Source organism: Rhamphochromis longiceps, linkage group LG3 (assembly GCF_057381845.1).
Source record: "Rhamphochromis longiceps isolate RC_006_pf linkage group LG3, R_longiceps_female_GT1.1, whole genome shotgun sequence".
Classification (NCBI taxonomy): Eukaryota; Metazoa; Chordata; class Actinopteri; order Cichliformes; family Cichlidae; genus Rhamphochromis; species Rhamphochromis longiceps.
The window spans coordinates 32,945,106-32,972,326 of NC_140559.1; the positions used below are offsets into that span (position 1 = coordinate 32,945,106).

The following is a 27,221-nucleotide window of genomic DNA, read 5'->3' on the forward strand; positions in this document are numbered from 1 at the left end:
GTGTACCGGGGCCTGCGCTTTGTCGGTGGGATTGCTTGCGAGGCGAGCGGGTCTATCCCACGCTTTGCCGTGAGACTGGGCAGACATCTCCGAAATCATCGAAGCACTTTTGCAAAGAGGCTGTATCTTGACAAACCGACCAGACACATGAAGATTAAACCACTACATTCTTGGCTAAAAAAAATATTAAAACGGTATTTGGTAACACACAAACAGGGTTTTTCAAAGTTCAGTTCTGTTAGCTTCCACTTGCAGGTTGTTGTGTGCTAGAAACAATGGCCACCAGGCCAAAGCAATGGTTTTGACTCGATCAGCGTTAACCCCGCCCCCTGAGTTTGATGGGTGAGGCTGACAGATAAAATTATTTCATGATGAGAGCCAGGCGCCAGGACTGCCAAAATGAAATAAATAAATATATCATTAAATAATTAATTAAATGTGTCAATAATTAATTAAAATGTGAAATACATAAATAATTAATTAAATGTGTCAATAATTAATTAAATGTGTCAATAATTAATTAAATGTGTCAATAATTAATTAATTACATGTGTCATAACTATTTATTTAATTAATTAATTCCAATTTTAATTAATTATTGCCACATTTAATTAATTATTTAATGGTGTATTTAATTAATTCATTATGGCAGTCCTGGCGTTCCATATCAGTGGGCTGGTTTCAGTCATTATGCAAATGTACTGTTTATAAGATTGGGGAAACCTGCAGTCAGCTGAGACTGAAGAAGTCACTTGGATGAGTGACGAAACGTTTCTCCCACTGAAAACGCTACGTCCAGATGAACAGAATCAACTTTTGGAGATGGTTGTCAACTGGTTGCATTCAGGTTATAGTCCCATATAAAGGCAAAGTTATCAAGCATGTATGTTATTTTGTAGTTAAATTGAAATCCTGCAGGAACAAGATAAAAATTTATTTCAGATTCTAGCTGGACTCTAAAGTTAAGAAATTGAGGTGAATTTGTATGTTTATACTACGTAACAGTTAATCAGTGTATTATCATGAACAGACTGCATGTAATTGCTAACTTAAACCCATTAATTCACAAAATGATTCACTGACTCTGCCTTATAGTTTGTTTTTTTTGTCGCAGTCTTGATACGCCAAAGATGGTAACTGACTGCGCGTGGCCACAGCCCTGGTCCCCACCTTTGAATAAACTACATCAAAGGCAACAAGACTGCAAGTTCATTGTACAAAGTCGCAATGGTTTTGGTTGTGCCAGTCTCCAACTATCATCCAACCATCTTCCCTATGATTTGATCATAGTTCAGCAAAATAACAGACCGAATAACACATCAAAGTTTTGGACGGAGCTTTCCATACCTCAGTGGATCCAGGATGCATGTCCTGTAACACGAAGTGGATATTGAGTATCTGACCTCCGACAGAAATAGGATTTTTCCTGTGCAGTTGAACAAAACTGGTACAGGCATTCCAGTCACTGAAGTACACGAAGGCCTGTAGGTTAGGATAGAAAAAGCCTCAGATAAAAATAAAAGTTTTCAATAAAGCTTTGTTTGATTTAAAAAAACAAAAACAAATGAGGAATATTAAAATGTCTGTGCTTGTGTCAGTCTTCAGCATCTATTCCTCACCCTCCTCTGCAGTGATAAAACGATGATCTTGTAGTACAGAGTATGAAGATTATGAACAGGGAAATGGTGCCACACCAGCTTGGCGACATCCTCGTGTCGGTAGTTCCCTTCTGGCAAACCGGTCAGCATAATGTGGGGGAAAACAGAGCCTGGAGGACGGTTTTTCTATAGGACACAAAGTTAATTCAAAGAGGGGGGGAAAAAAAAGCAGAGGCAACACCTGCACATTGTGCTTCCTTTGATAAAGTCATTAACTACTTTATGCTATTTGATACTGAAAACAGTTCATGACATTTTACATAATTAAGCACAGATTTTCAGAATGTAATGAACATGGGATAAAAATGCAGATTTCATATATATTCATATCAAAATGAGGAGCATGGAGCTTAGAACTGGAGATCAGGGGTGATTGGACGATTGACTCAAAAGCATTACAACATTATTTCTTTAGCAATTAAGAAGAAAATGACAAAAGTTGGTTCAAAGAGAAGCATTTGCAGATTAAGATTCAGCCAGTTTCTCCAAAATTCCAAGGGTGGTTATGCAAACAATTTTCAAACCACTTTCTTAGCCAAATGTTATATCTAGTTGGTAAACAATATCTTATCACAAGTAATTAAAATTACAATTTTCTTGTTACTTGACCAGATTGGAGAATTTATATAAAAAAAAAAAAAATTTAAAAAAAAGTGCTTACCTGTTTTTTTGTCAGCTGGACCGTCACAAAATCTATAAGTCAAAAATAAACAGAGTCACATGTAAGAGCCACTTATTTCCTACATTTTGAATCTGGAGTTAAGTTCTAGTTTAATTTGTTTTTCTCACCTGGGATGACAAACCAAGGAGATGTGGTAGGGAACAAAAAGGGATACGTTTTCATTGTAACCCAAAATGGTGAAATGCTTCCCTGAGGAACGCCAAAATTTGCTGTTGGGATTGTTGCCCCTTCAGTGACAACCTTGCTGTCCGGCAAAGCTTTCGCTGCCAGTCTAGGTGCTGCACAAACAAAACGAAAAAAAAAAAAAGAGAGAGCTTTATTTTAATTTATTAAATGCTTTGATTTTGACATTTCCTATTTACCATCATATCATTCCAATTATTTTAAGCTATTTAACATATAAAAAAAAAAATAGTGACTAGCTGCTGAGGCAGTTTGTTTTTGTTTTCAATGTAGCAGGCAACAGAATTTTAAGTCAAGGTTAATTCTGTTGTATGCATGTATGGCACACGGTTGGTGTGGTCGTGATAATTTTGTGAGGCCACATAAAGGCTCAGATGAGCTTGCCAAAGTTCTACAAGTTGTCCCTCCATCGCTTGTGTCCAGATCACACGCTACACTGCCGTGCTGCTCTTTTCATCTTCATTTCTGTGTTTGCGTGTGCACAGTGTGAGAGGCTGCGTTGACACCCTCACGACGGCCGACAGGATTTCAAACAGGTTTGATTTTCTTATGACCAAAAGATTGATGCTCGGGAGCTGGTCGAGGTCGCTTCTCGTTACCCCATGTATACTACACAATGCATGACATACGATTAAGGTAAAAATCGGGCCGATCCCCAAAACTGTTGCACGACGGAAAAATCGACTCTAAATGGGCCAAAAATCCCTCAGTGTATGCCCAGCATAAGGGTTACCAGTTACCCTTAAGGATATTTTTAGCTACCTATTATGTAACTCCCCATACATCTACATCTCATCTGCTTTATTTTATCCAAAAACAAAGACTTACGTCTTGCTGTGGATTCATTTCTTGGTATCTTAATCCTGTAGACATTATGGGCAAAGCCCTGTTTCAGGAGGCTGTACCAAACTCCGAGTCGATCAGCATCGTAAATGGACTCAAATTCAATAAACACCTAGAACAGACATGCATAAACATGAAAGATAAGAGAAGATAAGACAACAATGTCTTTTTTGTTTAAATCCTCGTAATCAAATGTATGAACAGGTGTGTTTTTAACCTTGTTGAGGAGAGGCAGGTAGTTTTTGACAGAACCGATTTTTTCCAAAGCTTCCCTGAGATCATTGGTCTCACTTGGTGAGATATTCTTGATGTAGATTACTGTTGATCCATCATCAGTTGTCTGCTGCTTTAAGAAGAGCCAGCAAACGTTCAAACAAATACAAAGAGTTTATTTTTGTTTGTTCATTTGATATGTTATATTTACAAATCTATGTATAATTCAGGGGAGAAAAAAAAGTTACTTACATAATTCACCAGATTCATCAGGGTGCTATAAAACCCAAGCTGAAACATGAATGTAAGAGAACACAGCGTTAAAGGCACTACGCTCTACGGCAAGACATTTCTTACTCTCTTATTTAATTTTGGGTAGTATCATTTCAAACATTTATTGTATGTAAGGTGGTATTTATAAGGCACTTCAGTCTGGAGGGTTTTCTTTTTTCCTTGATACAAATTTAGCAATTTGTGGCGCAGCACAGCAAAAGGCAGCGAAAGATTAATTTATCTAGTTGCATCATCAATAAATCATAATAATTATTCAAAGAACAGACAGTTTGATATTTTCAAGTTAAAAACTTGTAGCAAGGAAATCAAGATAGATAAAAGCTTTTTGCTAATGTTAACCAAGAAGCTTTGAAGTTTGAGGCAACATAAAATATTTTTAAAAAAGAAAATTTTAAGGCCTTAGTATGGTATTTACATGCTCTATTACATTTAAATAATCTAAAAATTCAATTGATAAAAAACCTACTTTAAACAATATTTTAAAGTTATTTAGTTAATTACCATCCTTTCAGTGCCTTATTTACTAATCTACAGGGATTGATTGATTGATTGATTGATTGATTGATTGAATCTTTATTTTGAACATGTTGAAAAAGTATATAAAAAAAAAAAAATAGAATTAAAAGAGACAAATGAACAAAGCAAACAAAAGGAAAACGAGCAACCACAACTCCAAATCAACAAGATTGTGCACTAGAAGCATGGCAATTTTTTCCAAACATGCCACAATATACAGTATTTTTGTATTAGTACGTACCGGATTCATTGGAAAGGAGTGGATTAAAAAATCCAAACAAAGTGTGGACCCATTGAGAATAATACTCTTCTCTTTTGACGCTTGAAAAAGCTTTTTTGCCTTCATCAGACTTGGTGCAATGGCAAAAGCCTAGAAGGAAAAGTCACATTTGTTATTATTCCAATTATTCACTGTGCACTGTATACTGTACTTGTGTGTATTTGTGTACTGTGTTGGTGTACACAAATACAAGAAAATGTAGGCTGACCTCACATAAAGAAACCAAAGAGAGACCTAGAAATATACCTGTGGGATCACTGAGTAATGCAGATTTATAACTTGGTACCTACCATACGCATTTGAGGAATAACATAGATGTCATCTTCTAGATATCCAAATTCAAATAGGGTGAGCTGATTGGCAACGTCCGCCTCTGTGTAGCAGCTATTTTCATATTCTGGCAGGTTTGTGATCAACATCACCTTCATTTTAAACAGGAGGGGAAAAGGAGAAATTAGAAGTTAAGATTCAGGAAAGTGAACTTACCCAAACTATTAAGCAGAATGCAACACAGGAGACAAAAGCATGATGACTATCTTGTAAAAAGAAATGTGAAATGCCAAAAGCACCATTTCTGAAAAACAACAACAACAAAAAAACACGTTTTGTTGTCACGTTTGTTGACTAAATTTCCAAATTATCTTTACCAAAGTGGAAAAACATTTGTAATTTTTAAAGACATACAGATAACACTATTACTTTTGCTAAACATTGATAAAGGATATTTTACTAGATTTTTATTATTCTTTTCGCTACAACTAAAACTGAGAGATAGGTTATTCACACCTTTAAGAAAAAGAAGAAAAAAAAAAACTTACCTTTGACGGCAATGTTTTATTATTTTTGAAACAATCTGCGAGGTAGAGTGAACATAAAAACAGTTAAATAAATGGGAGTTTTGATCCAAAAAACCCCCCAAATAATGACCCACATACAGGCTTCTGTCATTACTTACTCAGGCGATTTCTATCCATGAGCTTTTCCATCTTCTCCCCAAAAGTCAGGTTGCTAAAACTTTGCTGTTGCTTGCCTGCTGTTGCAGCTGTTGGCTCAGTTTTGGAAGATGCAGCTACTGCAGTCGACACTGCTAAAACATTGCTGACAGTTTTTGACAGGTCCTTTTGACTTGTCACAGCAATCAAAAGATCTTAAAAAGGAGGAGAAGTTTTATTCAGATAGATTGCAGTATTTTGAAAAAGAATTTTAGAAGCAAACCTCATGAACATGTCCACAGGCAGACATAAACTAAAGAAATGGCAGCAAACTCAGTAGGAATGTGTTCATAGAAATGCATTGAGTCCTGTGAAAACTATTTTTCAACATGAGTGTATGTTTTTTCATTATCAGTAACAAAGACACAACCTGTATTTTGTGTCTCCAACAACACTGTCCTACATATTCCATGCAATACTAAAGTCACAACTAATAATGCTAATAATGGTGCCTAACTGTTACCTTACTTATTCCTAAAATATAGAGTTTCAGTTTCACAAGCTTAATGGTATCAAACATACCTTTTTGCTGTGCGACTGTGTTCACACTCTGAACCGTCTGCTTTGCCTCCAGGGCAGCTTCAGTTGAACTTCCTGACATTTGCAGGATTTTTTGTCCTAGTGCAGTTGTGGACTCTGGATCTGGCATCACACTCTGTCGGATCTGTGATGAGGATGGCATTTTTATAGTTGTCTGTGGTGTCTTTAGTGGTGTCTTTAATGGGGTCGAAGGTTTGGGTAGAGATGCATCTAGTATGGTGTCAGCTGTATCAATTGAAGGTTGATTCTCCTTGAATTTGGTTGCTAGGGCCTTTTTACATGCTCCAATCTCCAGTGATTCAGCACGTTTGGTATCTTTTGCATCTACATCAACACTGGTAGATTCTACTGGGTGCTTTGTTTCAGAAGCTGCGAGATTTCTTGTTTCAAGAACCTTGGTTGTGTTTTCAAGCACTGTTGCAGATTTTTGAATCTCCAAAGTTTCTGTGTTTTTGACAATGGTCTGTGTCGTATCAGTAGAGCTTTCAACTTCCATGGACTCTGTCTCTTTTGTTTTTCCAGATTCTAGTGATTCACTGTGTTTGGCCTCTTTTGTCTCAGCTCTGGTCTGCAGTCTCTGAGGGTGATCAATTGTTGGTGTGGTCTTGGTTGTACTGGCTGGTGTCTGACCCTCACTCGATTTGGCTAGTAAGGCCTTTTTCTCAGCAAAATGTTCGACTTCCATTGCCTCGTCCACATCATTTTTGGCAGATCCAGGATCTTGAACCTTTGTATCCTCAAAGCAATCCTCAGTGTGTTTGGGCTCTTTTGTCTCAACTTTCAACAATTTTGCCTGCTGCTGTGTTTCAGAAACTGATACATTTTTTGTCTCAGGAATCTTGGTTTTCTTTTCGTGAACTATTCCAGATTCTTGAACCTCTGAATTCTTGTAGGATTCTGTTTTTTTTATGGTAGTCTGTGTTCTATGAGGTGTATGAATCGGATATTTTGTTGGAGATACATCAAGTGTAATCTGAGTTGTGCTGGTTGGTGTCTGATCCTTATTGGATTCAGTTAGTTCAGTTGTTCTGTCAGTAAAATGTTCTGTGGGCTGTGTCACTTTTTTATTCCCAGAATCAAGTGGTTCAGTATGGCTGGCCTCTTTTGTCTCAGCTTTGGCTAATTCTGTCTGCTGCTTCATTTCAGAAGCAGACGCATTTCTTGCTCTGTCTTCCGGCATAACTGCAGATTCTTGAACATTTATATCACTTTTGGGAGTCTTGAAGGTCTCATCAGGCTTATTTTCTGAAGCTTTAGGTTTGGGTGGAACATTTGTGGCATGAACTGTGTCCAACATGCCTTTTTGCTCCTCTTGACCCTTTTCGATCCTTTCAGGTGTCTGCTTTGTATCCAAAGCAGCTTGAGCTGAGCTCCCTAAAGTCTGTAGTGGTGTTTGTCCTATTTCAGAGGACTCTGGTTCTCGTAAGCATTTGCTACCGGAAAAACTTTCAATTTCCATGGGCTCTACGACTTTTGTATTCACAGACTCTAATAGTTGAGTGTGTTTGACCTCTTTTTCCTTCTGATTAACTTTTTCATCAGCCTGGTTCTTTGTTTCAGAAGCTGTTGCATTTCTTGTTTCAAGTACCTTGGTTGTCTCCTCACTCACCACTGTTGGCTGCTGAAACTTCATTTCCATTTCTGGTGGCTTTAAAGTCTCTACACCAGGCTTATCTTCTGACGTTTTAGATTGAACATTAGTGCCCTTTACAGTAATTTCTTCCACATTTAATGTTGTTGAAGTTCCTGTTGCAGCCAATTGTTGTAATTGACTTTGAGGTTTGTCGATAGTTGAGGCCGTTTGTGCTTGGGCAACTAAGACCTTTGCACGAGTGACAATTGCAGTTCCTTTAATTGGATGCACAGTCTTTTTTGACAATTGGACCACCTTGACTGTATCTTTAGATGCAACTACAGAGCTTTTAGCATTGCTTTCAGATCTTTTGAGGGCAGGTCTTTGTTTTGAGACGGCATCACCCTGCTGCTTTCCTGAACTTTTGGAATCATTACAACCTTTAAGATTTGAAGCATCTTTCTTCTCTTGAACAACATTTACAGCTCCTTTTGCAGCTACTTTGCCTTGCTTTAAGGTTTTGGAAATCGGTTTTGTTGAGACACTTTTTGCTTTGGAAACCAAGACTTTTGCTTTAGTAACAAGTTTGCCTGTTGTATTTTTTTTGTCTCCAGATGACAAAGACAACGGCTTTTTAAAAGAATTTCCAGTTGAAGCAGATTTAGTTGACTTGACGATTTTTCTGTGAAGAAAAGATTTTAATAAGTGCAAATGACAGGAACAAAGAGAATCTCAATCGAGATGAAGGTCTGAATGTCAAGCATATCTTACTTCGGTGGAAGCTTCTGTTGTTTTTTGGAAAAGGTTGGAAGAGGCTTCTTTGTAATAGTATTCTGTAAACAGATTTAGTTTGAATAAACATGAAAAAGTATAATATATTAAATTACATAATAAAATTAGTAAAAGAAATACAGTATAATGATGCTACAGCAATACATTCCAAGTTTTGACAGTTTGACCATAATTAAAAAACAACTCAGAAAAGGTACAATACCTGTTCTCTGACAACAGTGACTGGTATTCCTTTTATGTCGATGCTCTTTAACTTTTTCAGTTTTTGAGCATCCTCTTCTTTCATGAAATTCACTTTTGCCTACATGTGCAAATAAACACACAAAGTGAAATCATTGTGATTATTTCAACCATCTAGACTATGTCCCCACTATATTCACAAACTAAAGGTCAGATTTACCATGTGGGGCAAATTAGCCAGAGACCACATTCACATTCAGTACCAAGACCAGCACAAAACAGTGGTTCAAAAACAAGCAGACATAACAGCAATCAACTAAACTAAATTTTAATTAGGTATAGGTTGTTTTTTTGTTTTGTTTTTTTAAATCTTCTCTTCTAAAACAGCACTTCAAATCATGTAATGGCATGTTTTTTTACACAAGCCTGAACTGTCAAATATTGCTCATAAAAAGAGATTTTTTGGGATGAAAAGCATGTTTTGCTGCTTGGATAATCCCCAACCAAACAGCAAAGCAATAACCAAAAACAGAACAAGGGCACTTCTATACATGTTTATGTAACTCAGAGTTATGTTAGGTTATTGTAAAACTTTCAGTCATGTAAAAGAGAAAGAGCAGGTTGATATGGGCTCAAATTATGGTCATAAATATTTTGTACTTGTAAATCAGGATTTGTATGTGTAAAAAGAATTTGTGTGCGCGTAAAAAAGATTTGTGTGTTAAAAGAATTTGTGTGTGTGTGTAAAAAAGATTTGTGTGTGGACTTAGCCAAAAAACTACGTGAGAAAGTCTGCACTCAAGTTTCAAGTTACAAGTACGGATTTTGACCCTATTTTTCTTCCTTTGATCTGATTGGCCAATGTCATGTCAATCACAAATTTAACTATCCAATCTGAGAACAGATGGGTTTGGCTGTCGAAGGGGTGCTTTTTTGAACTGCACGTCCTTGAAGGGTAATAGTTTGAAGCTGGAAGATCTCTATATAAATATCTGGTAGAAGCTAGGTCCCCTAACTTTCAGCAGCTGAAAGGATAAAGTTGTGGTATATCAGTGGTTAGAAATACCATTATTACTTTAGGATTAGTTTAACACAACGTCAGGGCTGACCCGGGACCATTGCTGTGAGTCACAGTGCGCAGCATAAAGGTCCTTTCACATCGGACGCAGCATGTGCTGCTAATGCTAACTGCTAACTAAAAGCCAGGGATCCAGAATTTGTTGCACTGGCTGCTGGGCTCTGTGGGTTGTTGCAGCAGCTCTACCTGTACTAGATGCACCTGCTCCTTGTCGTTTCTATCTCTAATTTTTTTTCTTTTCAAGAGTTTTTTTTTTGCTGGTTCTTCAAATGTTCAATAAAAACATGTATGCTCATTCATAACGAAGGACAGCTTTGTAATTATCCCCACTAGTGAAGACTATCATTTTCACAACACTGCCCCCCCCCGCCGGAGGTTCGCAGCGCTGTTGAAAAGGTTCAGGAGATCCCTGTATTAAGCATGTAAACCTGTGACACAAAAATCACAAAACTCAGACCACCACAGACTGTTTTCCTGGTGATGAAGGAAAACCTGGGCTGGCATGTAAAAGGGCATTTATTCCGTTCAAGGACCTGCAGTTCAAAAAAGCACCCCTCAAACAGCCAAACCCATCTGTTCTCTGATTGGATAGTTAAATTTGTGATTGACATGACATTGGCCAATCAGATCAAAGGAAGAAAAATAGGGTCAAAATCCGCACTTGTAACTTGAAACTTGAGTGCAGACTTTCTCACGTAGTTTTTTGCCTAAGTCCATACACAAATCTTTGTTACACACACACACACACACACACACACACAAATCTTTGTTACACACACACACACACACACACACACACACACACACACACACACACCTTTGTTACACACACACACACACACACACACACACACACACACCTTTGTTACACACACACACACACACACACACACAAATCTTTGTTACACACACACACACACACACACACACACACACACACACACACACACACAAATCTTTGTTACACACACAAATTCTTTTTACACATACAAATCCTGATTTACAAGTACACAATATTTATGACCACAATTTGAGCCCATACATTGAGGTCAAGGGCATATGTACCACCTTCATAAGGTCCAATTAAAGCATTTCAGTCAGGTTGAGGTCTGGACTTTTACTATTGCACGGTCTAACTGTGGGGTGAATTTACTAGAACGTCCACTCCTGAGAAGATTGCCTTTGAATATTTTCCACTTGTGAAGAATCTTTCTAACTTTAGAATGGTGGACTACAAATAGTGGTATAAATAGCCTAAAAATACAGATTGACTGATAATAATAACTGACTATCTAAGATCATTGCTTATGTCTTTCCTCCTTGGCATTGTGTTAACACACACCTAAATAGTCCATATGCTCACACTTCCTTAGAAACCTTAGAAATGACAAAGGGTGTACTTCCTTTTTCACATGACTCCATGTACCACATACCTTTATAGCAAAAACATATCAGCTGATTACTCCCACTATACATACCTCTAGCTTGGACCTGTACAGTACAATGGACTCTGTTTTTCCAAAATGTTCCACAGCAGCAACCACGTCTTCATGAGAAAAAGTTTCGACAATCCCATGTAATTTGACCATTGTTGAAGTAAAAGATTTACTAGCCTGTGCAAACAGACAAAAAAAAAAATAAAAATCAGTAACTAACTATAGACTTGACTGTGAATGATTGAAACTAGTTCCGTTTATAATTTGTTTGGTGTAGACAAACACATCCTTGTCTGTCGACGAGTCCTGTTAGTCATAAGGAAAACTTTTCTTTTAATTGTTTCTTTCTTTTCCCTTTATCACAGATCAAAACATTTTCTCAGTGCCTTAGACCCAAAAGTTGAGGATGAAAGAAGGAACTATATTACTTAGCACTCCTTAACTGTTGGCAAACACACCAACCTTAGGCTTTGAAGAGGTACTTGCTTCACTCTTATGAAGTCCAGGTTTACTTTCAGATGACTTGGTGGTCTTCGCCTTCTTTGAGGAGGAGGAGGATGTAGAAGCAGAGGATGATAATGATAATGGTGACTTCATCTTGGCTAGCTCAGCCAGTATGACAGGAGCGATTGTTTCAGCTATGGCCTCCAGGTCAGACTTTTTTGACAAAGAGTGGAGACCTAGAAGGACAAAGATGGAAAAAGAGTCACACTTTGGTGGTTCATATGTCTAAACAGAGAAGGTTATCCTGTCAGTTGGAGTGTTTTATAAAAAAAAAAAAACAGAGATAGGTGAAATTTCTGTAATTTCAGTAGTTATTTTATTTATTTTTTAAAGTTAAATGGTAAATGGCCTGTATTTGTATAGCGCTTTACTTAGTCGCTATGGATCACATAGACAGACAGACAGACACACAGACACACATACATACATACAGAACATTTTCACTATACTCCACAGCAGTATAGTGAAAATGCTGTGGAGTATGAATTTGATCATGTTTGACAATGAAAACATACATTTGGAAGTGGGAGAAATGTATTAATTATGAGTATATTTTAAGTTATATGTATGTGCACACTGCCAAACCTGTGGTTTCCAGCAGCTGTTTAGCAAGTCTTTTTGTACTGCTGTCCAACTTCTTTTGTTGAGGCCTCTTTTCTGATGATGAGCTCTTATGACTTCTGCTCAGTGGCAAACGCTTATCATCTTGTCTCCTTGTCAGCAATCGTCTTTCATCACTCCTCTTTTGTAGTAACTGTTTCCCAACTCTCCTTTTCGGTGAGGATCGTCTTTCACGGCTCCTTGAATGTGATTGATAATGCAAGGAGGCAAGATAGTCCTTCCGTGGGGAGAAGGAACGAGACCGGGACCTAGAAAGTAAGAATCAAACATTTTTTTCAAAAAGTGGTTCAGTATGACTGGCCTCTTTTGTCTCAGCTTTGGCTAATTCTGTCTGCTGCTTCATTTCAGAAGCAGACGCATTTCTTGCTCTGTCTTCCGGCATAACTGCAGATTCTTGAACATTTGTATCACTTTTGGGAGTCTTGAAGGTCTCATCAGGCTTATTTTCTGAAGCTTTAGGTTTGGGTGGAACATTTGTGGCATGAACTGTGTCCAACATGCCTTTTTGCTCCTCTTGACCCTTTTCGATCCTTTCAATAAGGACATTTTCAAAACTGCCAATGAAATACCTCAAAGAAAAATTTCTATTACAAATCCAGTAAGGATAAAAAGATCAAACCTAACACTGATGCCATGATACAATTCACTGGAATGGAAATCTTTTATTTATTTATTTATTTTATTTTTTTTAAATCGGACCTGCGAGCACGTCTGGAGCTGTTTGGCGTTTGTGATCCACTACTGAGTTTCTCTCTTCTCTCCCCAGAGCTGTAGTGGTGGTGAGGGCTCTTTGAGCGAGAGCATAAATAGCTTCCATGTTTAGGCCTTCTGCCATCCAAACCAAGGCGGCGACGTGGGCTGTGTGAGCGAGAACGGGAATGACTCTCACGCCTGGTTTTCTGATGACGATGCTGGGAAGTTTTGCCAGAGGTGGAGGACGAGGACTTCTTTCCTGTATTTGAAGCACTAATAAGAGCAACAGAGGTTTAAAAAAAAAAAGAAAAAGAAACTATAAATAACTGTAAAAAAACAAACAAACAAAACCCTGCAAAGCTGCTGTACTTTTAATTTCCCAAAAGACAAAGACTTTTACCTTTGGTACGTCAGTACTTTACCATCCCACTGTGGATATCTGTCAAAATAAATAAATAAATAAATAAATAAATAAATAAATAAATAAATAAAACAATATAAGGGAAATCAAAAATCTATTAAAACAGCAAATGTTTTAAAAATGTAGATTTCTGCAACTACTAATCAATCTTAAAAGCATGATTTCTCGAGGGATCAATTAACCCTGGCAGATCAACCCTATTAACAATGTTGCTTGAGAAAAGTAGCTCACCTTACAATTTTTAAAACTGATTTTGATTACCTCTTCAACAAGCTATAGAGCAGCAGTCCCCAACCCCCGGGCCACGAGAGTTGAGGCTCAGATGTGAAATGTATGATTTTCAGGGTTTTTTGCGTTATTTTGTTGTCGTTTTTATCGTTAACTCTGTTTTCCTGGGTCTTTTCAGGTGTGTTATGAATAAATCTTCTTTTTTTTTCGATACTGGTACTTGTTTTATTTTGTTGTATTTATCCGCGACACCTTAAAGGCCGGTCCGTGAAAAATATTGTCGGGCAAAAACCGGTCTGTGGCGCAAAAAAGGTTGGGGACCACTGCTATAGAGGATATACTACCCATCTAAACTACTAACTCCAAAGCATCAGGAACAATGCTACGAAAGACTTTATAACGTTACAACCACTCATTCTGTTCGGTAATCCACTGAAACGTTAGGCCAAAACGTGTTCAGACATCCCCAGTTAAAGAAAAAGTTAAAAGAAGAAAAGACTGACCGTTTCCGAAGAAGTTTGCAGTTGTCAAGGTGAAAGCTGGTATTCTGGTGAAGGAGCCATTCCTAGTAGTCAGAACAAACATTTTAGATGGGCCTCATTGTCATAGCAAAAGTATTATTAACCACAACCGCTCGGGTGACGTTTTTTCTAACCATCTGACAACCAATGTACTTAGCATTCACAGCAGCCTTTAGACTTCTTTCAAAGTTTGGACATCAGCTGACTGTTCATAAGCCATAGTGGAAAGCAATAAATGTACATACAAGTATGATAAATCTATAAAGACAAAATCCTTAAAGATTGAATAATTTAGCATATTTATAAACAACACCAAATAGGATGGCATGGAAGACCACAGTCATGGATTTAGTAACAAAACAAAAAAAATACAGAAATGTAAAAAGTCTTGCAGGACTCTTGATTCTGCAACATAGGTCTCTTCTGTCCTATGTGTGAATGTGTCAATAAAAATGAGTCCTGAGGTTTGATGTCATTTCAGCAGAGGTCAGGTCTGGATGGAGATGGAAAACAAAAAACAAAAACAAAAACAAAAAAAAACCCCCACCTGTAATTGGTATTTGGGCAGTCAAAGAAGAAGACCCATCCCCCTTTTTCTAAAGGTCTCGCATTGGGGGTTTTCATTTTATAGCACAGTAGTATGCCAAAGTCTTGAACCCCTTGTTTATTTATACTAAAACAGGAAGTAACTACAAGGACTCACTGAAAGTCTGCAAGCAATATCCGGTTGTTCAGTGATGACGCGACGAATCCTACTTCCGGGTCTAAAGTAGTCTGCGTTTAATATGGCTTTTGTGTTGTTAACATGTTTAATGTTTTGTATTTTCTTCTATTTTATCTCAAAAAGCTCCTAAAACAGTCAGTGATCCCTGTTGACCTCCCTCTGCTTTTATTACCAGTAATCATTTATTTAAGCTCAGTTTTTAAAACCTTAGGATGTAACTACAGCCCAGCCCATGCAGCAGTATATGAATGACTAACCTCGTATTGTGGATGGATTGTCTCAGTTGTTCTCCTGGCTGAAGTTTGGTCCTTTTACAGCATCCTGCCATGCGATTACATTTGTTCCTGACCACCGAGAACACTCACGTTAACTTTTATCGAGTGGAAAAAAGTTAGCTTGTTTATATTATGCTAACATAGCTGTGTCGCTAGCGGTCACGTAGCACATCATTATATACCAGCTAGCCAAACTTCAGTAACCCTACAAACGTCACTGCTGTTTAGTTTTCTGTCTTCATTTATGCTGGAAGTGATAACAGAGCTGTACGTTTTAATTTGTTTCCAAAACCCCGCAGTCAGGACATGCTATATTGTATTTAGATAGAAGCTAGCGAGCTAACTCCCTGCTAACTTCTAACTCCGTTAAATGTCATAAATTCCGTTTTCATGGATGCCTGGATGTTAAACTAGAGCTGGGCGATATGAGATTTTTTCATATCACGATATGTTTTTTTCATTTCAGGCAATAACGATATCTATCACGATATAAGCCAAATAACTATATTTGTAAGATTTAAATGTGCCGTTGCTCACAAGTAAAATGTGAAATAATCAGCAGCTTGTTTTTATTTAAATATTTATTTCCCATAATAAGTTCAACAGGGTAGATGTACTTAAGGAACATGAGACTTTTTCAGATAAATAAAGGCAAATATTGCAAACTACACAAAAGGCAGCCGCTAAAGCGTTTAAGTTTCAAAATAGAACAAATGAAACAGACTAAATTGTCAATTCCACTTAGAAACAAAGTATTAATTCTAAAAATAAATCTTAGTTTGTTTTACAGAAGAACAGACAAAACTGACTAACTTTTGTCAATATCAAATAAACTGAGAACTAAAAGGAAATTCTCAATCTCTCCTTGTTGTATAGCTGAGCTTTTCAAACAGTTTTAACAGTTACTTTAGTTTGACAAAAGCCGAATGACGAATTAGCGCTTCCAGTCAGAGACTGAGGCTACGTCCACACGTACACGGGTATTTTTGAAAACGGAGATTTTCCGTTTTCGTTTTAAAAAATAATCCCGTCCACACATAAAAGCAGAAATGAAGGAAAATGCTGCTATGAACATGCCAAAGCAGCAGGTGGCGCTAGATTCCTAACCGTGCAGAAATGTTGGCCAATCAGAAGTCTAGAAGCCTCGGTGGGAAAAAGTAAACAAAGCTGGGGCATAGAAGCAGAACCGAGTCGTATGTGTGGACGGACAGTAACTGTGTGTGTATATGTAAGCATTTAAACACTGCAGAGAGTAGAACAGTAACAGTATTGTAGAAATTCATTTCACCGAAACAATAACGTGGCGCACAGTGTGACGCATGCACCAGTTTATTGTATTTCCAGACTTGCTTTCAGCACAATTTACAGTGCACGCTACTCTGTTTTTGTCAGACTTGAAATAGCCAAAATACCTTCACACTACGGAACTTATATGGCTCTTCCGTTCGACAATCTCTCCGGCATTGGAACCATCATCTGTTTTCTCTTCGGTCACACTCTGTTGATTTTTCTAGTCGGCACACTCATTTCCTCCATTACGCGCTGGCTCCATTACCCGCTGGCTGCTTCCCAAACAAACACGTGCGGCTTGGCACTTGTGCTGTACGTAACAAGTCACGCGACGTGACGCTGCGGCTGTGATTGGTTCGGCTCTGCGCTACTTAATTTGGATTGGCTGACCTTTTTTTTTTTTTTTTTTTTTTAAGAGGACAAGAGCGGCGAGGTCTATCGCGATAGCTTAATTTCTCTATCGAGTAAAAGTTATATCGCGATACATATCGTTATCGTTCTATCGCCCAGCTCTATGTTACACTCAATTGTTACACCTGGTAGAGCAGAACGCTGATCATTTTATTAAAGATGAAAGACTTTAGACAGTTTTTCAACTCTTAGTAATGCCATAGTGATCGTTTGATATATGGACCTGCAGCGGAGTTTAGACCCAGACACGGCTAGTGACGTCAGACTGAACAATCGGATAGAAATAAACTTTATGAGGGCAAGACAAGAGTTTTTAAATAACATCTGGATACCAATATTTGGAATGGTAAATTGTTAAATGGCCTGCATTTGTATAGCGCTTTAATTAGTCCCTAAGGACCCCAAAGCGCTTTACACTACATTCAGTCATCCACCCAGTCACACACACATTGACACACTGTTGATGGCAAGCTACATTGTAGCCACACCCACCCCGGGGCGCACTGACAGAGGAGAGGCTGCTGGACACTGGCGCCACCTGGCCCTCTGACCACCAGATGTTATTAAAAAAGGTTCTTGACAGCCACCCTTCCACTGAGACCATGATGAGGCTTCAGTGAACAGGAGATTGTTCAACTGAAGGGCCACATGCATGTTGCAGGTCTTTTTTTTTTTCCTGTCTCTGAAGGACATGACTTTCAGGTACTGTTTATCTGCTTTAAATAGTTTTTCCAATACTGTCACTTCTCTTTTCTTGCACTTGTCCAGCTTCCTCAAAATATTTTAAGGACACATGCTAAGGTTTTGGCTAATGGCTCTTTTGGAATCATCTTTTTGGCGCAAAACCACTACACGTTCTGCAGTGGTCAGAAAGTGTTATCTTTGGCAATTTACATGTATTTAACTAAAAATGTATTTCTGCAACAAGCTGACAAAGTGCGTAAAATTACAATTTAAAAAGAATTAGTTGCCTAGTTATCGGTTTTGTGTAGACACACTAGTGGTTCAACCTGTGGGCTTGCTGGATTTTTTTTTTATTGGTTGAATCATTCATAGATCAGTGTTAACTGGTTTAACAAACAAACAAAAAACATTCCTCTGAAAATTGTTTGGTACAAGAACTGGAGTGAAATGAGTGAAAAAGCAGCCAATGTCCAAAGACAATCTTTGAAAGTCCTTCATAAAGCCTGGAGAACTATTGCTCAATACCATTTGCAATAACAATTGCATCTCTGGATCCTTGGAAAGGAAATGCAAGGGGCTCAAGACTTTTGCAGCATACTATAGAACATCTTAATTTTGCTTCACAATCTCAACCAATGACTGTCACTGCAAGATGACTGCTACTCTTCTTAAGACAGTAACTGTTCTTAAGTGGATGGCTGTAAACTAAATATGAATTAGGGGGAAAAGTCATCTTTCTGATGCTCATGTTCCTCAGATTTGCAGACTCTTCATCTTCACTTATAGTTTTCTTTTTGTTGGGCAGAAACTTCCAATTTGCCATTATTGTTAAATTAAATTAGAAAAAGGGTAACTATGAATTACTTTCAGAGACTAACGCAGCTCGGATAATCCAATCTTAACTATTTTCCCCATAAATACAACATCTGGCAATCTCCCTTGTGCCCTAAGTGACCTGTTTTGACATGTCAACATATATGAATAAAGATGTTGTTTGAGAACCATTATAAAATGTTCCAGTTTTTTCAAGAGGCAGCTCTAGTAAGCTATATGAGCAGACTGATGCACACCCAGTCATTTTCTTCTAGACTGAAATATGACAGAAATCATTTACTTCATAAGTCTTGTATTTGTCCAAGGTGGAAAGACTTAAATAACAGATCAGAAGAATATGCTACAGAAATTTACATTTAAAAAAGCAGTCGTAAAGTTTGGAAGCAAGGAGGTTGTTTCACAAATTAATGTTGGTTTTTTGGTTCTTTTTAAAATTAACCAAAATGATAGACAGAAATAAATACCCGTAATGTTCTAAATGGAGACAGAAGAGAGTACGGTCTTCCACTCACCTTCATACCAGTACATTTTTGCAAACACAGAGAACAGGTATGTGGAAAGGTTTGTGGTGTGGCTGCAGCATAGTCTTGCATCATGGCCAACGCTGGCAGAACCTTTGATAGCTCCCTGTCTGCACGACACTGCGTGCTGGAAAGTGGCAGCGGCATATAAACGAAGTTCACTGGTTTAGGAATTATCTGAGGTGCTAGAGGAGTAGCTGGTTTTGCAGACTGGCATTGTCCCATTTGCACTGGTGGTTGTTTCTGGTCCTGCTGCTGCTCCGCCTGTTTCTTTAGCTCCTGCTGCATCTGCCTTTGGTGCATCTTCTGATTGTTTATGGGTTTAGCAACCTTTGGCACTTGTTGTTGACTTTTACTTTGATCCTTGGTGCAGCTGTTATCCTTCTTGCCGATGAGCACAAGCCCAGGTTGATCAGGATGCACACCACGTGCAATATGACTGAGAGGTGGTTGGATTTTTAATGCCAAATGGCAATCTGGCTCTGGTTCTTTCAAAGGAACTGGTTTGAATTTGAGAAGTCTTAAGTCTGTGTCTTTCTTTGGCAGAGAGAAAGAGCTGATGATTTCTTGAGATGCCTGGTGTGGCTGAGTCAGCAATCGTTGAGTTAGATTCCTGCTTGGAGGAGGCTCATAGCTCTGCATTGAACTATTAATGGAAACAGTACCCCGGTGGTCATGTGAAGAAACCAAGGTGCTGGTTTTCACCTCTGCCGTACCTTCTTGCAGTGGTTCTCTATTGCAATTGTCACCATCACAAGTGTCCATGAGCAACATACTGCCACTCTCACTACTGTTAGCTCTACTTTCACTGCTCTTTCCTATATCACTGCCAAACCCTCCAGCGTATTTGCTAGTATGTCCATAGTCAATCACTTTACTTGGTTTGATAATCTGTGCCAATTCGCCCTGTTGCATCCCTTCCCTTCTGAACCTGTCCATTACGGTCATGCTGGGGGTGGGTTGAGGTTCAGGACAGGCTTTTGAATGAACAATAGGTTTAACATTCTCAGCCTTCTTCATGCGGATTTGCCTTAAGATAAAAGGCAGATTGCCAGGGGTTATCTGGTCTTCAGGGTAGGAGATCAGATATTCCAAGTCATCTTTTTCAAGTCCAAAACGTAAAAGGATGTTAGAAGCTTCTTGTGAAGAGTACTTTGGGTAACTGGAATCAGTATTGAGCACAGGTTTCTCTTGCATTCGATAGTCAGAATCACCTAAGCCTGGAATGGACTGCATATCCTGTTCTCTTTCACCACTGCCTTGGAAGCTCAGTGAAGTAGATGAAAAAAATCTAGAAGAAACATTTTCAGTGACTTTCTTATAGGTTGACCAGTCCAAGGAGCAAGGCCCACTTTTAAAATCAGAGTGTCTTTGAGATGCTGAGCACATTGGACTGGAGGCAACCGTTGCAGTTGAAGAAATAAACTTGTCTTCTTGAGTGCTGGTAAAGCAAGGGGCCTGGTTAACAGGCTGCTGTCTCATCTCTGTCCTGGCTTGACCAAGATACATTTCTGTAGATCTCTTCATGCCTCCATCTAAAATAGAACTACTCTGTGGGGGGGTGTAGCTCACTGGAAAAGCACGCAGTGCAGGAATTGTTCCCAACGTAGTGTCAGAAGTTCCAGAGGATGCTCCAGAAGAGCTAAGCGCATTTCGACACTGCGCAGAACTTTCTATCCCAAAATTATAGGGGTTATGAAGGGGATGGGACATGGTTCAGAAAGTCAAGGATGGCCACAGCAGTCAATGGAATGGGTGTTTGAGTGTTTTGTTTTGGTTTTTTTACAAAGTAGGTATGCTGGAGGTCATTGTCAATGTGGAGCTCGTGCAAAATGCAAAGTGACCATTCAGTCAGGCAACCATAATCACGAAGTCTTGTGTGTAGAGAGATCCTTTAGAGAACTTCAAGTATGTGGTTTGATGGTGATCCTGGGTGCGGGAGAAGGGAAATCTTCAATAGCAATTACAAAACTGAGAAATTTAAAAAAAAAAAAGTTTTTGAACTGGTGTGGGCTTCAGCTTCCTGGATGGGTGAAATCCATCTGGAAGGTCTTGTCTGGATTTGTTCACTCTGTTGCTTCCTGCCAAATATAAATTTATCATTACAATATCAGGATCTTTACTACTAGAAATAAACAGGAAGCACAAACATCAAAGGTCAGATAAAAAGAGAAAACAAGGTCAGAAAACAGAAAAAAAAATGCAGGCAAACTCATTTACCACCAGCAGATTGACTACAAAAATTTAAAAACCAATTTGTACTTTAGAGAACATCATTATAAATCACTGAATAATTTGAACTGAGCTTTTTTGGGGCAGAATGACTGTGCAACGTACATTTTTAAGAGTAAAAAAAAAATTATCTGTGCACAAAATTGAATTCATATAAGGTTTTCTTACATATACATTCAGAACACCTATGCTTTTGTAGTATCATTCTGTTTGCAAATTTTACCACTTTGTTTGAAATAATTTCTTCCCTGGCAAAAATCTGACTTTCAAGTATAGTCCACATAATTTGTTATCAGCTGAAGCTCAGGACTTTGAAAAGGCCATTCCAAAAGCTTAGTAGCTAGCCTGTTCCAAAACTAGCCCTATTGACATATCTGATTTTGTCGAAACTTTGCACAATGGTTTGGGGAGTTGCTAAAGAATTCTTCAGTAGTCTGTTTCTTTCATTATTATATCCACTCTAATTCGATGTACCAGCTTCACTGGCAGCAACAGCTCAATGCTTGTTCATAAAAAAAATCTCTCAAAGTCTTCTTTGTCCTTTTGGTAGGTTATCAACATTAACTGATTTTAAAAGTATTGATTTTGTTGCAGTGGTTTTTCTCTTCAGACGCAGCCTCTCGGTCAATGGTGATGTAAAACTTGCTCAGCAATGATCTTCTGTCAGCTCCCAATCCATGGCAGAGCTGTGCTTTGGTGGTTTTTGACTCTTCAAACCAACTTTTTATGGTGTCCTTCGGGTCTTTTTCAAATCTTAACAAAGTATGTACAGTTCCCAATGACTTATATAATTGAATCTATTCTATTCCATTCCATCTGATGATGCCAGAATCTGCAATGGTTTAGAAAGGGCTCAGACACATTTCTCACTTGTGTACTCCTATAATCCTCTTCAGATCTCCAGTGATGTCCTGGGAATTCCCCATTTTACTGTGTATTAGCTTCTACCAATGAGTGCTGTGAACCAAACCTTTCTGACACAATTATAACCTTGGCCTTGACAAGTTCAGAATTTTTCAAACTTTCACTGCTACTAAAATGTAAGCAGGTATACGGTCACATTTCAGAAAACCCCAAATATAGACAAAATATTTGGCACCAAATTCTTGACTGTTTTACTATGAAAGATATACGTTAGGGCTGCTCGATTATGGCAAAAATGATAATCACGATTATTTTCACTGAAATTGAGATCTCGATTATTTGACGATATTTATTTAACAATAACAATGTATTGAATAATGACTTTAAAGACTGTCAAAAAAATAATATAAAATAGTGTGCAAATACTGATAACAGTGCAAATGTTTGCAATATAAAAAGTAAATGAAAAATGTAAACATCTATGTTTAGTGAACTTTGCAGTGTTGCTCTGTGGTGCAGCTACGACAATGTAGCAAAGTTTACACACTATGTCTACTTGATCCACATCTGACTCCGTGAACCCATAACGTTTCCACACCACTGAAGTTTTTTTTACCTCTCTTTTCAACCAACAGCAGTCACTCTCCTCTCCAAATAACTTCTGCTTAGCTTTCAGAGCTTCCCTCGGGTCCGCTTAATCAGCGGTCCCCAATCCCCGGGCCTCGGACCGGTACCGGTTCGTGAGTCGTTTGGTACCGGGCCGCGAGAGTTGAGGCTCAGGTGTGAAATGTATAGTTTTCAGGGTTTTTAACCGGTTTTCAGCGTTATTTTGTTATCGTTTTTAATCATTTACTCGGTTTTCCTTGGTCTTTTCACGTGTGTTATAAATAAATTTCCTTTTTTTCGGTACCGGTACTAGTTTTATTTTGTTGTATTTATCCGCTATACCTTAAAGGCCGGTCCATGAAAATATTGTCGGGCATAAACCGGTCCGTGGCGCAAAAAAGGTTGGAGACCGCTGCTCTTAATTGTTGTGACATGTGTTCGAAATGCAGAGAGGTGCGATCGGTTTGCCACACGGAGCAGCGCGAGAGTAAAGCACGAGGGAGGGGCTAATAATCGGCTCAGTCATTTTTAATGATCGTTGAAACCCTAGATCGTAATCGAGATTAAAATTCAATTAATTGAGCAGCCCTAATATACGTTATGCAGCCATTCAGCCCCAGAAAAAAATTACATTTCTCATAAATTACTGACAGCGTTATATTGATTTGACATTTATGTCCATGAATGTATGTACACTTATAATCTAAGTTGTGTATCAACATTCAGGTATTTAAATGCTGATGCCATTTAGAAAATTTGAAAACATTACCCAACCTTTGACTGTATTATCCAAAAAGATTGCAAAAGTATATCTTCAATAAAAATTATATCCAGACATTACTTCTCAAAGAAAAACAAACGATACACTCCTTGTTGATCTGGTAGGCAATGCAAGTGGTAATGCAAAAAAAATTAAAATAAAAACAAAAAAAATATTAAGGTTAGCAAGAAAAAAAAACCCAAAAAAAACCAAAACATGCTTTTGGCTCATCTTCAGTCAGTCCACATATTTTCATCAGATGACATTGTCTTGCAGCCTGAGAAAGCCAAACCAATCTGGTATCTGACATGCAGTACGGACAGACCGTAAATCCAGCTTTACTTTGTCGTGTGGTAAAACATGTCCATGTCCAAACTCCTCTCCGTGAAGTTTTTGGTGCAGGAAAATGTCCCAGTATCCATTCGATGAGAGATGAGATTACCAACTTCATGAAAAATTATATATTTGAATGAGGATATTAAAAATGGTTAAAAATAAATAAAAATGAATGTGTGTGTCTGGGATAGAACAAAAATGCTTCCAGACAGCCTACAAGATAGAGGACTTGAACAATTTCACAAGATGTTTCAGGAGCAGTAAAAAACAACAACAACAAACAAACAAAAACAACAGCAATAATACTAGTAGTACAAAAGCTACAAAATAACATTACCAGATATTATCTAGCAAGTATTTAACATCTTAACATTTTGTGCTCGTATACTACACATCATGCACAACTTCTAAAATTAAATGATTCTTAGAAATGCAGGAAATACAACTCTAGACTAAAAGTGCCTCAAGTCAATAACTTGAAACTAGAGCACAGAGTGTGAAATACAGCCCACAGACTCGATCCAGCTTCCTGCTGCCAAAAATAAAAAAAATTAAACTGTGTCCAAACAAACTTTTTCATAGGACAAAATAACACCTTTACTCAAAATGTAAACTATAGAGACACAAAGCTGCATCTAAGTGACCTTTTCAAAAAGCCATATTTCCTAACAAGTTTTTGGTTTAATAATTAAACACAATATTAACCCATTCCTATTCGTTGTGTCTTCTAAAATTCAGTTCTGCATAACTCAGCACTATGTACATCATGTTTCAATTCAGTTTTTCACAATGTAGCACTTTAGTCTGTTTTCCAAATCAAGAAGAAGTAAAACACAGTATCTGCAGCTGACCTAGAGGAGCTAAAGGCTGCCTGCAGCTGCTTTTCTCTCTGGATCGCTCAGTGGGGTTTTTTAGCAGTTCGCTTGAGCTCGGGTTTGGTGGCCCATGATGGTCCAGGTGTGCTGAGGCATACAAATCCACGTAACTACAGCCCAACTCAATAACAGACAGCATTGTCTCTCTAACTACACCACCTCTCCCTTCATTTATTTTTCATCTGAATTAAATTTTCATGATATTTATCCATTTTTGAAATTAAATTACATGTATTTGCTTTGAAAAACAACTCTCTATATGTAAATTATTGAATTTATGTGCAGGGACTACTCTGAGAAGTCTTTGCAATACATCTACGTTACAGATGAAAGAATATTACTGAGCCAAAAGTAAGTTGAATAAGACCTTTAGATTGCAGTTGTAAAATGAAAAGTCTGTTAACTTACATGCGGAACTTGCCTGTGTTATCAAACCCAGTAAGCGCTAATGGTTCTGCATTCATGACTCTTCTCAGTGCAGAATATCATTGCTAACATGTTAAATAGGAGTTAATTAAAGTTTCTTCAAGCTATACTCTTATTCCTCTACATCACACATTGGCCAAGGTGACTAATAAGAGAAAGGTTATCTGTTAAAATTATAAGTTAGAGTAATTACTCATTAATTGCTACTGCTCAATCGTTTCCACACACCTACATTTTCAAAATGTTTCAAAATGTGTGGTAAAAAGTGGGTGTACACAAGCTAATCTTCATTTAAATATCTGTATCTCTTTCTTTTAGCAGTGCACAGGGAAATAGGACCCTGTAACTTAGTAAAATAAGTGATCAGATTTCCTTAATGCACTATGAAATTTTTTTGCATTAAAGAAAAGTTGATTCTCCCTGTCAAATATCCTGTCAACTACAGTTCTCAGTAAAAAAAAAAAAAAAAAAGAAAAGAAAAGAAAGAAAAAAACCTTTATGATTATGATGATCATAATCATAAAGAAAAAATTGCCATCTGTACATCACTTGCTATTTTGGTTATCAAAACCTGACCAGGTGCTTTTTTAAACAATTAAACCTAACAAAGTGTTTTTTATTACTAAAACCTTGTCATGCTGTTAGGTTAGGTTTAGGGGAGGTCTGTGCCACCCCATTTTAAAAATCCTGGGAATCCCCTGTTTGCAATTAGGCCTTTGCTTTGCCTGTACACAGGTATACACACTCATATACATATGTATATCTATACAAGTCTCTTCTTATGTTTTTTTTTTTAACAAAGAAAAGAAAAGTGTTTTAAACTGTATACCATCTAAGAGAACATGCACACGCGGCCCACATTTTGCAGCATTTATGATACAAACAGATCTTTTTCATATGGATGCTAAAAGTATTATCCCAAGCTCACACTCCTCTGCATGAAACATGGCAGCACGGCTATCCAACTGTTTCTCCAAACAGTAGCTGCTGCAATTTTTACAGGCTGCCTTTACTAGCTTAACTGAGGTTAGCTTCTAGCTAAGCCTGAAACGACTAACGGCGTACACACATCCACTGAGATTAAAAACATGTCGCTCTGTGTTTAGTAAGAGCTCCCGTTACATACCGTTCGTAATAAATGCGTAGCCAACAGCTTTGATTGCGTCTGTGTTGTCCTCCGCTTTCTTATCTTGGGTCCAAATAAAAACTGTCCCTGTTTAGTGTGACGTCTCGTGCAGGCGGAACGGACTTCCGCTTTATAAGACCTCCCTTCAAAATAAAAGCATAAACTTCAAATCTGGCTTTCTCCACACAAATCTATCGCTTAGAGCAGTGGTTCCCAAACTTTTTTTGCTGGGCCCCCCTTTGTTTTACAAGAAAAATGTTCGCCTCCCCCCCTTCCTAGCGCGTGCACGCGCCCACGCCCAAACACATCCTCCAACCACACACAGCCATATTTTGCTCCATTGCGGTTTATTTCACACCTCAAACATTTAGTAAACAATTAAGCAAATAGGAGTAATCTGCAATAAATTACAGGGAGTAATAAAATAAACTACTAACTCTTTTACACTACGTCCGCACCTACACGGGTATTTTTGAAAACGCAACTGTTTCGTCCACACGTGAACGGCGTTCGAATCACCGAAAACTGAGATCTTTTAAAACTTTTTTTTGTGTTTACGTGTGGACGAGGAATAGACTATGGCTGTATCCCAATTCAGGGTCTGCAGCCTTAAAGGCCGCATTTTAAGACCGATTACGTCACAGCGACGCGACGAAGGCTGTCCCAATTTGAAGGCTGCTCGAAATGCGGCCCTCAAATGCGTCCTTCATTTCCCTGAATTTCAAGGACGTGGCGGTGTCACTACCCGATCCGTACCGGAAACCCGATCGGTACAGCGACAGGTGTAGGCTGTCTCCCAATTCAGGGTCTGCAGCCTTAAAGGACGCAGCCTCAACGATCCTCAAGGGCCGCGTACTCAAAGACCGCTAAGGCCGGAAGTGCAAGGCTTGTGAAATGGGACGGTCTAGCCTCCGTTGCGCTGATACTGTTGTTTGTCAATAAAGTTAAAAAAAAAAAAAAGGCTGCGTTGCGCTGCCCAGGTTGCCTAGCAACCATGATACTAACCACT

The 27,221-nt window shown here is 38.2% G+C and overlaps 1 protein-coding gene across 6 annotated transcripts in view; it reads right to left on the bottom strand.

The window, feature by feature from the left end:
- Positions 1-26,362, bottom strand: part of LOC146674183 (uncharacterized) — a 49,279-nt gene extending 22,917 nt beyond the window's left edge. For 4 of the 6 annotated variants that reach the window (XR_014909140.1, XM_085394569.1, XM_085394586.1 and 1 more), the window contains exons 1-22: positions 26,213-26,362; positions 18,979-21,068; positions 14,231-14,292; positions 13,479-13,517; positions 13,085-13,351; positions 12,350-12,633; positions 11,723-11,940; positions 11,303-11,437; positions 8,769-8,867; positions 8,546-8,607; positions 6,184-8,456; positions 5,625-5,816; positions 5,488-5,522; positions 4,960-5,091; positions 4,631-4,759; positions 3,832-3,870; positions 3,584-3,712; positions 3,352-3,478; positions 2,448-2,618; positions 2,320-2,351; positions 1,620-1,784; positions 1,348-1,482 (exon numbers count right to left, since the gene is read on the bottom strand). Coding sequence is in view for 5 of the 6 variants with exons in the window: in XM_085394569.1 (XP_085250695.1) it covers positions 1,348-1,482; positions 1,620-1,784; positions 2,320-2,351; positions 2,448-2,618; positions 3,352-3,478; positions 3,584-3,712; positions 3,832-3,870; positions 4,631-4,759; positions 4,960-5,091; positions 5,488-5,522; positions 5,625-5,816; positions 6,184-8,456; positions 8,546-8,607; positions 8,769-8,867; positions 11,303-11,437; positions 11,723-11,940; positions 12,350-12,633; positions 13,085-13,351; positions 13,479-13,517; positions 14,231-14,292; positions 18,979-20,700 (6,447 nt within the window). In the remaining variant the exon portion in view is untranslated. The remainder of the gene's footprint in view (positions 1-1,347; positions 1,483-1,619; positions 1,785-2,319; positions 2,352-2,447; positions 2,619-3,351; positions 3,479-3,583; positions 3,713-3,831; positions 3,871-4,630; positions 4,760-4,959; positions 5,092-5,487; positions 5,523-5,624; positions 5,817-6,183; positions 8,457-8,545; positions 8,608-8,768; positions 8,868-11,302; positions 11,438-11,722; positions 11,941-12,349; positions 12,634-13,084; positions 13,352-13,478; positions 13,518-14,230; positions 14,293-18,978; positions 21,069-26,212) is intronic. The other 2 variants (XM_085394577.1, XM_085394561.1) reach the window with 2 other exon arrangements.
- Positions 26,363-27,221: the final 859 nt, after the last annotated feature.